The sequence below is a fragment of the Thunnus maccoyii genome, chromosome 7 (assembly GCF_910596095.1).
Source record: "Thunnus maccoyii chromosome 7, fThuMac1.1, whole genome shotgun sequence".
In the NCBI taxonomy this organism is placed as follows: Eukaryota; Metazoa; Chordata; class Actinopteri; order Scombriformes; family Scombridae; genus Thunnus; species Thunnus maccoyii.
In genome coordinates, this window is record NC_056539.1 from 10,390,068 (window position 1) to 10,401,752 (window position 11,685).

The 11,685-nt window shown below is 39.7% G+C and overlaps 1 protein-coding gene across 1 annotated transcript; it reads right to left on the minus strand.

Annotated features, from left to right (window-relative positions):
* Window positions 1-81: 81 nt before the first annotated feature.
* LOC121900339 (extensin-like) lies at window positions 82-10,706 on the minus strand. The gene is made up of 5 exons (XM_042416595.1): window positions 10,365-10,706; window positions 6,230-6,460; window positions 4,105-4,629; window positions 2,801-2,958; window positions 82-2,077 (listed from the first exon to the last, which is right to left on the minus strand). The coding sequence occupies exons 1-5, from the start codon at window positions 10,432-10,434 to the stop codon at window positions 2,033-2,035; spliced, it is 1,029 nt and encodes a 342-aa protein (XP_042272529.1). The 5' UTR covers window positions 10,435-10,706; the 3' UTR covers window positions 82-2,032.
* Between the last annotated feature and the right edge of the window lie 979 nt (window positions 10,707-11,685).

The following is an 11,685-nucleotide window of genomic DNA, read 5'->3' on the forward strand; positions in this document are numbered from 1 at the left end:
GTCTGTTGGTGCTGAGGTCAAGATTACAGCAAACACTCTGTAGAGCATGTTTTAGATAGGAATCAGGAAATGCAAATGAGATTGATTTCAAAATACCTTTAATCATAAAACACCAACAGTTCATAATCCACATCTGGCAACAAAGCCTCAGTATGCATCAGGACACTTTTGACACTTAAAGCAAGGGACAAATCCAGGACATCACAGATCATTGTTAACACTAATATCAGTAATCTCTGATGTATAATTTAGATTAGAACTGGATGTACAGATGGGTGACAAGGAAAAACAAGCGTTCACTGAAAGCCTTCACAGTGATTAGATCTCAATCCAACTGAGCACATCAGTTTGACCACCATCATCAAAACAACAAAAATCTTTTGGAAGAATGATGTTTATCTCTAGTAGCGTTACTGAGACATGTCCTCTGAAGGTTCATGATAGCTCAACACCTTACTAAGACACTTTGTTGATTTTTCCTTTAATTCGTCACTCATCTGTAGTTGTTCAATATCAAACTCAAGTATTAGCTCCAATTCATGAGCTTTATTATCCAGGTGGCTTATTAAATCAGTAGCCATCTTGATGTGTTGCTACATAGGCTCATTTCCAAATAAAGAGCAATATATGTTTTGTATTGATGTGGATTGTTCTGTTGTCCTGTATGTGTCTCACTTGCACTCACATTTCCTGCACATTTGCAAAGCAAATATACAGCGAGGCTGATAAGCAGTATAATCAATGGAATATTTGTGAACTTGCCTACTGAGAACAAGGTGCTGTCAGGTCAGTCCATGTAACATTTTCAATATGTTTGTGTCTGGTGAATGCTGAAGCAGCAGATAAGATGAAGAGTTTAGTAACGTTGTCTTTGTATGGTGCAATCATCAGTAGTATTTACAATGCACAGGACAATGCTAACATTGTGTGGAAAAGCCACTGGCCAATTTCTGCAACTGTCATGGTTTGAATGAGTGCCTCATGGTGAACACGCTCAAGGCTAGTCTTCAAACACAGGCAAGTCAGAGCAGCTACCTGGCACTCAGTGTGCACTTAAATTTGAGTCACACACAGTACTGGGAACGACTGGTTGACCTAGTTGGTAGGAATAAAAATGTGTAAGGCACTCTCTCCTGGACTGAAGACCCCAGGAAAGAAACAAACAAAGAAAAAAATCACACTGCACATGTCAAGCTCAGGTCTAAGAACAGCAGAACCTTCAACACAGAAAAAAAACAACTAACTCTTAAATAACCCCTGCCATGCCTCCAAAAAACCATACATGCACCTTTAACAGACTCACACACCTGCACATACACTTACAAACGCACACACAGCTACGCCTGCACTTATGTACAAACACAAAACTCAAATTTTCTCATACACAAAAAAATATTCGTCCATTTTTTTTCCATTTTTGAAAAACTAAAGTGCAACCTCATTAACACTATAATCAGGCCGTTTGCTATGTTCATTTCACTTTTCTGGCCTCGCCGTCATACTACAAGACGTCTTTTCTGCCAGACTTTACAACATTAACTGATAAAGGGAAATTAGACCAGTGCGCTCAGGTAAGAGTCTGGCAGGACAGGCTGAATCTGTGTCCAGGTGTGAACCATCCAAGTGATGGGTACGACTAATGATGTTGCGTCCTGCTTTACCCTTCTCAACTCTTGGGAAATCAAAATATATTATACAACCCCAAACCCCTAAAGATGGGCTGAAAAATATTAAGGGCACAGTAATGAACAGAGGCACTGGCTCAATTTGTAATTACAAACACCAAAATAGACGTTTGCCAAAGGGACCCTGATGTGGGCGATGTCTTCATTGTCCATTGCAGCTTCTGTCATGTCTTTTCCTACATCTCCATCGTCTGGATAAATTAAAGCAACCCAGAAATTTGCTTACACCTACCCAGGATTCTCTCTGTTTGGTGCAGATTAAGGAAGAGAGACCAGGTCCGACCGTTGTGGCGAGAGCCTGGATTAGTAGAGAGTATTTGAGCGCCAGAAGTTCAGTCATGCCTCCATCAGTAGCTGTACATGGACAATGGTGTGTCCTCCATCATATCGTCCTACACAGGAAAAATTAGAGCTTATGTTTACAAAATCTACACAAGCACACTTGCTCTATCTTCAAACAATACTATTGACTTTATGGTACCGCTCTATAATAAGTCACCCTTTATAAACCGTGATAAATTGTAGTAATGGCTCTATGAATGGTTGATTAAATCAAGCATTCAAATCTTATCAATAGTCAAGTCATTAATAAAATCTAGTGTCTAAATTTCTAATAAGCGATCAAGTTTACAAGTTTTAATAAGTCATCAATAAAGGATTGCAGGTTTCTCACTGTCAACAGAAAAAAAATACTCATTTGTAATTATAAACATTTGCATAATAATCCATTGAGTCTGCAGTTGTTGTGGATGCTCTGTTGCTGTTTTCCAGAAGGTTAAGGGTCAAACAGCACATTAAAGCAGTCTTCCTGATGCATTAAAGAGACACACAAAGCAAGGATCCTGCTGGACCCAAAAACTGTTCTTATTAATGGCTTATAACTGATCTATAAAGTATTAGTAAATTATTTATTAACAGTCAGTGGTTAAAACTTATAAACCCTTTATAAATGCTGCGTTATTAAGTGTCAGTGGTTTGGTTTGTAGAAGGAACTCTGCAGTCATGCCAGATGAGTTCTGGTGAAGTTATAACAGTCTACCTCACTTCTGTGCTTAAAGATGTCTGATGTCTACTTGCACTGCGACTGCACTGAAGGTGTTGATAGAGATGCTCACCATTGGTAGGTCCTGCAGCCTGCGGAACTCTGGTCTGTTGTCTCTCCGTCGCAGCTTTAGGAAGAGGAGCAGAGTGATGATGACAGCAGTGATGATGAAGGCTGACACCAGGCCAGCCAGGAGGGGGTCTAATGTGGGAGACTCATGGGCCATCGTCGCTGGAACAAAAACACACACATTTCTCCTGAAACAAGCTGTACCCCAACTAAACAAGCTGGCAACGCGTAGTTAACTGTGGATTTAAATCTGACCTAACATGGTGCAAACAGCAGAATCCCAGTTTCTTAAATGGTTGTTTAAAGCTGTGACTGGAACTAAATATAGACACTACAGCATTCATCATGTAGCTCAGGACAGAAATGTCAAACACAGGATGATGATGTTAACCTTGCCTGTACTTGAGCTCACAGTTGAACAAGTAACTTTATTTATATAGCACCAAAAAGATTTTTTTTTCTTGTTATCATAAGTAAGCAGTTTATATTGTATGTGCATACCGTACAGTATGTTTCCGTTTTCTTTGAGAGTGCTGTTTAATAACTAGAGACGTCATAACTCTTGACCTTTCTATGTTGATGTCTCTCTGTGTTTGTATATTTCTGTGCAGGGGGAGTTTGTGTCTGCGTTTTTTTTTTTTTTTTCTGGAGTGTATTTCTGTATATGGATGTTGCTATGGAAGACTGTTTTGTAAACTTAGCTGTATTTTATATCCTCTCATCAAAAAGTAACAACAACCACAGAGCAGTGAATGCTCCCTGTTCCTTAAGCTAATGGAAAGAGGCGAAGTGCCAAGCGTGGCCTAATAAAACCGCACAGAGTGAGAGGATTTTGTATTTGAACCGTAGTCAAAGCAGGCTGGTCAACTGAGAAGACATCCTGGAAAAAGATCTCTCAATTTGGAAAATACAAAATATATCTACATTTTGTTCATGCACAGAATAGATACAGAAACGTATACTGTAATTTAGAAGTCAGACATAGAGGGAGCGAGTCAGAGGAACGAAGAAAAACAGAGAAACGACGCTCGAGGCCAGAGTCCCATGACTGCCTCTGTCCCTCTCCAAAACAGAGCCATGATTGTGGAGTGGTTGGTGGTGACAGTACTTGTAGAAGATGTAGACGGGGGACGCGTGGTGTGTGTTTGTGTCTGTGTGTGCAGAAGCAAGGGCTGTCTTGTGCTTGAAAAACAAAGAACAGCATCGCCTTTGTTGTTAAGCTGATTCACTTCAGCTCTGTTAATATCCAGGCAGTGAATAGTCCACAACAAATTTATACACCAACACAGAAAGATATTATGCACTTACTGTCACCCCCAACGTTGAGCTGGGATGGGTTGTCTGCATGGCCTTTGGTCTGGGCAGAGATGCTGGTTGGCGTGGTGATGGTAGTCTTGGGGTGGATTTCACTGACCGAAAGAGGCCTGTCAGACTGCGAAGTGTTTGGTTGTGGTGTGAGCGTCGGTGGCTGAGAATTGGGGGGCTTTTGGGAGGAGCTGGTGCTCGGTGTTGAAGTGGAGTGGTTGTTGGTAGTCGTAATGGCAGATTTAGGTGTTGGGGAGGAGGTGGGTGAGTGTGTTTTGGGGTGAGCAGGCTGGCTTGATGTAATGGAGTCAGGAAGTAGGCCTGCAGGGTGGTGTGTCGTGTTTGAGGGCGGTGTGGTGGTTGATGTGTTTGCAGGGACAGTGTGAGTTGTGTGTGCGGGGATGGCAGCAGTGGAGGTAGGGGGAACGTGAGAGGTGGGAATGTGGCTCTCAGAATGGGGACTTGGAGGCTGTGATGTTGTGTGATCTGTCAGGTTCTTATTTTTCTCCGGGACAGGAGCCTCCGTGTCTACAGACAGAAAAAGAGAGTGTTATTGTCAAAATACTGTAATTCTACTGGGCTCTGTGCATAATCAGCATGTGTTGAAGTGCCTGGCAGGAGAATGTGAAGCATTAAAGGGTCACTTCACTAAAATTACAAATGGAACATATTTACTTATTCCTCTCGAATTCTATCTAACCATGCAGATAGTTTTGGTTTTATTAATTCCTTGAACCCCAATAGACAAAGACTTTTACTTTTTCAATTCACTGGATCCTCTTTCCACCAAAGAAATAGTCCCAACGAAAACTGTTGAGTCTGTGTTCTGTGGGTTATCAGTAACATGGACATTTTCTCTGGAAACAGATGTTGCTGTTTATTTTTAGCCACCCTAATGGCATGGCTCTAGGGTTGGCAATGTCGGTCTCGCTGTCGGTCAGTTTTTGGTCCAGACGGAAATATCTCAACAACTTTCAGATGGATTGGCATTCAGTAGTCTGGTTTTTCTGGTCTTAATTGTTATTTTATTTTATTCCTACTTTTTTTAAAAAAATGCTTTTTAACTCATGTGTCTTATTGTTTTTTTTACTGGTCAATTGCTAATCTTAATTATTATTTTGTTTTATTTTATTCTCAATTTTTTAATGGTTTTAATTAACATCTTATTAGTTTTTACTAGTTGGTTGCTGGTCTTAAATTTTCTTTTAAATTCCTACTTTCTTCTCTTGGTGATCCCTTCACTTTTTTTCAATGCCATCATCAGCTGTGACTAAGTGCAGCCTAACTGAGGTGCAAGCATGTTTGTCAACTCTTAGTCTGGTTAAGTATAATTCTTTCAGTGCTGTGAGCTCCACAGAAAAATCCATAAACCTTCAGTGTGTTTAAGAGAAGGAAGAAAACTAAGAGACAAATATATCGTATATAAAACCAAAACTGTGTCTGCATGACTAGATACCACTGAGATATCGACACTTTCAGTTGTATATATGCAAACGGTAGTCTAATATAAACTTCAAGTGCCTAAAAATGTGTGCTAGCCTGTGAAAATGTTTATAAGTGTGATGTGTGATCATCAGTATGCGTGAGAGAGAGTTTGTCGGGGGGGGGGGGGGAGTATTTCACTTCTACCTTTCTCAACCCCTTGTGAAAAGTCACACTGCATTTAATCACTTCTCTCTTCTTGTCAACACCATCTGAATCTTCTCTGAGCTAACTTTTCTCATGTATGTTTCACCGTTGCTCTCCCACCAGATTACCTTGCCTCCTCAACTGTTGTCTTGCACCATCTCTGACGTGTTATTATTCCGTTTCTGTTTCCTTTTTCTTTTTTTTTTGGTTAGTCTGAGGTTTCTGTCTCTGCCTGTGTTTGTGACATGACTGTCAACACTTTAACCCAGTCACAGTGAGTCTACTTACTCTGTGCTCCACTTCTGGACACGGGGAACAGAGATAAAGACTTTGCTAAATATAGATCCTAAACTCTGAGCCGCCTGCTGCTGGGTTTCCTACTGAATTCTTCTGAAGTGTGACAAAACTTCCCCACTTGAAAACCTCAGGCACACAAAAACAATAAGCCCAACGTTTATGTTCTCTTAATTGCAATTAACACAGGAGTAGGAATAAGTACCATTATAATTCTTTGGCTGGGGTCTCACAGAGGGGGTTTCTCCATTTGTAGTTGCGTTGCCATTAGATCTTGCATTTGTGTCGGAGCTATTTAGTGCAGATGATGCAGCAGTAGCATGACTGGTCTGGTTGAGGCTGGAAGCAGGTAGAGAGTCTGCAGCTGGGGCACTGGGCATGACCTCAGCAACTGTAGGACTCCTTGAGGTGGGGGGGGCACCAGTGTGGCCGTCATCTGATAAGGGGAGGACAGAGCCAAATTTGGATAATTATGGTCAATTCCTGGTGATGTCTTCAGAGTCATTAACAACTTATTTTCTCATTTTTCCAAGTAAACTCAAGGCAACAGTCGGTGTACACACCCCAAAACCATCAGAATTAATTAGATGCATATCAGTCAACACAGGTCGGTGTTCATCCAAACAACAATTATTAAAACTGGCAAATGTATACACATATATTATTTATCCAGGGAAATGTATCTGACTGTGTGTATTTTTTTCCAGCACATCAGTGCAGCTCTTTAATAAATTCATGCTCAGTACAACCGCAGTCATGTCGTATCAAACATTAGGGTTTAGTGTCTTGCTTAAGTGTAGCTTTATAATTGTTGTTAGGAAAGAAGATCACATGTCATATTAACTTTCCTAATCCAGATGTTTTTACCATACTGGGAGCTAAATGTACCGTTAAAAGTGAAGCAAAATCTACCCACAATCCCTGGAGGCCTATAGGAGTTAAAACTATCTAGTACTGCAAAAAAAAAAAAAAGGAAAAAAAGCAAAAGTTGGAGGAGAAAGGTCATTAGAAAACATAAATTTATGTAGAAAAAATGTACTTTTCTTCTTATTTCCCATCTTAATAATACCAGAACTCCTCAATTTTATCTTGCATGAACTCACCAGGTTGGGAACAATTTAATGGATACTGAGAATTACAATGAAACACAACACCTTACTGTAAAACATAATTTCAGAGTACAACATAAAATGGAAAAGGACTCTTACAGCCCACATGAGACGTCAGTAATTTCGGGTCTTTGAAGTAGTATCATTTTAATGAAGACCTTCAATCTCTCTCGTTCTCTCTCTCTTTCCCCTGCTCTGGATCTCTTTAGCACTATTGTACAAGTCTTCATTTCTGTTTCTACCTACTTCCCTTTGATGAAGACCAGAGCACTAATGTAATGTAATGTCATTACCGTTCAGTAACACACTGCCATGATGCCTTTCATTACCTCCATAATCACTCACACAGTTCATCAGTGCACACAGTGAGAGAAAGAGAGACACAGATAGAGAGAGAGAGAGACCTGTTTGAACTCTAAATGATACGAAAACAGACACATAAATAGACAGAGGTGCTCGGCTGTATAATACTGGCCTTGTTCCCTCGCTTGAGCTCTATTAGAGCTGCTTAGGTCAAATGCTGGAGTCTGTTTTTGTATATATGTGTGTGTCTGTGTGTGTGTGTGTGTGTGTGTGCAGAGTGGATTTATACAGAGAGCTACTGTTTCCAGTATTGCACACACTCCTGTCTCCAGATATTACAGGGTCTTACTCACAATTTTTCAGGCCAGCGCAGCATGTACCTGGGGAAATAGCTCTTGCTCACTTCTTGACCCTGCCGTTGAGAGGAACAGCCAACCGTTTCTGTGTGAGCAGATGTCTGCTTCCACACTGAGTGCTAGAAGTGTCTGTCAGTAATACCTTATGTGTGAAACCCATCTAACTGCGGCTGTTAAACACCCCTAACCACAGTTTTCTCAGTGTGTAATTGTGGTGATTTTTATTGTAATTCAACAAACCATACAAAAGATATGCCTTGATTTTATGGAATATAAGATTACAGAAACGTGGAAACCAAATAAAGGGATAAATAAAGTAAGGAAATAATAGAAAAGAAAGTGCATACATACATAACATCCACACACACACATGCAAATGTAATGATTGTGGTGATTTTTGACTGAGAGTGAGTACAGATATATTTGAGCGGATTTTCCCATCATGTGAAAGTGAAACAGTCCAGAAACTGAAAAGTGAAGCAGCATGTTTTCTGTGGCCTTTTCATCTGCACTTATTTCAGGTGTTTACTGCTAACTGGTTCATAACTTCAAACCGCACGTCACGTCTCTAGCCTGTCATCTTCTTTTCCGTCCCCATATATATTATTATACTGCCTGAGAGCTGCAACACTTACTCAATTAATTGATTAGTTGATGGACAGAAAATTCATCTGCAACTATTTAGTCATTTTTTTAAAGCAAATATGCTAAAAGATTTGCTGATTTCAGCTTTTCAAATGTTATGATTTAATGCTTTTCTTTGTCATTTATTATAGTACAGATCAGCTATGGGATTTATCAGTCAAATAAGACATTTAAAGACATCACCTTTGACTCTAAGTTTAAGAAGATAATCTAAGATTAATAATTTAGTTAAGTTTGTTATTATATGTATGTTATTGCATAGGTCTGTTAATTGAATTAGGCTATTATGATGCTTATTAGTTGGTCTATATTTCATATTTTGTGTTTGATAACTTTGTTTAATTAGTTTTGTGTGGGTTACATGTGCAGTTAAATAAGTCGTGTTTCCAGAGGAGCAAAAAAAATTTAATTGTTTAGTCAGAAAGAAGGCCAGCTGAGCTACTCCTCATTTGTACGTCACTTTGGACAAAAGCATCTGCCAAGAGTAGAGTAAATGTGAAACAAAAAAGGCTTTTGACAGAATAACAAGTAACAACGGAGATAGATTGGATATTTTTAAGTTTTCATTGCTGAGAGAGGCTCAGTGTGATTTATTTTTCTGGACAAAAACAGAAGACTTGAATAGATGTGGGGAAAGTTAATTAACTGCCATCTCTGCCTTTCCTTGCAGCCACGAGCCTTCACAACAGAAATGAGACAGTTACTTCATATTTGAATATAAGTCAAAAAATTCAACCTGACTAGCATCCTAATTTTGCCTCTGGACTGTATGTTAAATGCACATACAGGTAAATAGAGTCAACATACTGTTTAAAGTCTGGTCACAATAAAAACTGCATCTGTTACCATGGCACTGCTTTGAAATCTGACCATAAAGTCTACATACTGTACTAAAGAGGCAAGCCAATTAGTATGAAGCCAGTGAAATGACAGTGTGCTGCTGCACATAGTTAGAGGTGTCATTTATCACAATGTACTTCCCGGCTCATTTACAGCCAGTAAATGTCCTCCAGTGGAGACGTGCTGTTTTCTATTCATTTGAATTTCATCTTGAGGAGCTGATGGGACAGTTCTACCCAATAAAATCTTTTCAAATGTCAATAGTCTCATTTCGCTTTTATGTGAGAGGTACTGATGGAATAAAAAAGAGAGAGAAAGGTAGGAGGAGGAGGAGGAAGAGGAGGAAGGAGATTGAAACAGGTAGCAGAGAAAGCGGAAGGTGAGTAACATCAGTGTGAAATACAGGATGTTTTACTGTTATGCATGCAGAAAGAGGAAGAGGAGGGGGAGGGAGGGAAATGATGTGAAAGATAAAGTGAGAGGCGGTTTAAGCAAACAGCAGAGGCTTCAGTTTAGAAAGGAATGTCTAAATAAAACTGTGATTTGAAAAAAAAAAATGAGCAGAGTATGAAACTGAGGCATGGTTTGGCTGGAGGTGGGCGAGAGCACATCCAACTCTGATCTTAAGGGAGGTTGAAAGAAAACACACAAGAGGAACCCGACTGTTCACGCTCAGCTGTTTTCTTTATGGTGTAACAAGGAGAAACAATGTAGACTTTTTGTTGTAGTGTAAATTCACTTTAGCTCTGTCACCACAGGTGTCTAGAGCATCTGTACTTTTATTACACATGTAGTGGGGACATAAATCTGTTCACACAGTCACATTATGGGGTCTTACCTCCCTAATGGGAACAAAAAGCAAGTCCCCATAATGTAAATCATTAAATTAAAGGGTGAAGACTTGGTTTAAGGTTAAGTTAACAGGAAATTAATGTGAGTCAATGTAATGTCCTTTGAAGTGATGGAAACAGGGCTGGTGTGAGGGGTGTTACAGCAAACCATATAACAATTTTACCACAAATTAGAGATGTACTCTAATCCAAACAATCCAAAAACATGGAATAAACAAAAACAAAATGCTACCTACCATGATCAGCGGATCCCACATTAATGAGGAGCAGCGCACAAAGAGCAATCCAGAGTTTGTTCCCCATCATCTCTGTCCTCTGCCAACACAGTCAGAAAATCACCAAACAAATGCCGTCTGTTCTCCTCTTCGCGGGTCCCTCTTGTTCTCAGATCCCAGACTTTAATGGAGTAGTTTGAGAATCCTGGGCAGCTACATGTACTGTACTACCCACAGCAGACAGCGGCGGCTCTGCCAGTGTATGCGTGGCTGGAGGGACTAAAGGAGGACTGTTTGCGTCCTGAGTGCGCCTCTCTCTCTCTCTCTCTCTCTCTCTCTCTCTCTCTCTCTCTCTCTCTCTCTCTCTCTCTCTCTCTCTCTCTCTCTCTCTCCAGAAACAGTGCCACGTGTTCCCTGTTCAAAATAGTCAGCGGGTCTGAATCTGTGCCATGACATGACGCGTATTCAGTAGAGAGAGACTGTCACACCCCCTAAAACACACACAGACAGCACATAAACTACATCAAAATAACACAACTTCAAAAGAAACCCCAACTCTTGTTTCTTATTATTCTGCCCACTTCCTGTACTTGTTAGTGACTCTATAGTGACATTGAGATTTTGATGTATTTATTCATTCGCTCATTAATTAATCCTGTGATATGACAATAACTGAGGAAGGGTGGGGATTTATAATATGTTTATAGTGTATTTATAGATTATTACAAGTGTATTATATGAGCAGGCGCGATGACCTCTGAAATTAAGGATTACAGTTCTTTTAATAAATTTTGCGAATCATCATGTTATGTGTTTGTGCCAGAATGTATATAAAGTAGCTGATTAATCAGTTGATAAAACTAAGTCTAAATCCGGGACAACATGGAGTCTGCCATGCTGAGGGTTTTATGGGACATTTTAAAAATTAACATTTCCTTTCAGGTATTTGGCTCACACTTGATCTCCACACTCACACACCTCACTACTGTACTGTATAACATCACTTTTTTTTCTTTTTTCTTTTTTTTTTTTTTTTTTTTTTAACTTTTATTGGGGTGTTTCACTGTAGTGTGATGTCTTCAGTGACCCACAGGGAGGCGCTGTTGCTCTATAGCTGATTCTTGACTCGTGAAACTGCAGCTCAAGACGATGAACACTATATGCAATACTTCTCTAGAAGCCTGTAGTTACATTGAATATAAGAGGTACATCCCACATAAAGAATATTATTTATTCATTGATTTAATTTAAGTTAATTTAATGAATCGTATTATCCTTGACGCTTTGGCAATATTGTTCATCTGACATTCATGCCAATAAAGCTTACTGAATTGAATTGAAT

Bases quoted from the DNA above. Each gene is read 5' to 3' on its own strand.
- LOC121900339 (XM_042416595.1), bottom strand. From the start codon at position 10,434: ATGATGGGGAACAAACTCTGGATTGCTCTTTGTGCGCTGCTCCTCATT. The intron at 6,461-10,364 runs GTAGGTAGCATT...TCCCCTTATCAG, and splicing joins TGTGGGATCCGCTGATCATG to ATGACGGCCACACTGGTGCC. The intron at 2,078-2,800 runs GTGAGCATCTCT...TTTCCTGTGTAG, and splicing joins GGCTGCAGGACCTACCAATG to GACGATATGATGGAGGACAC.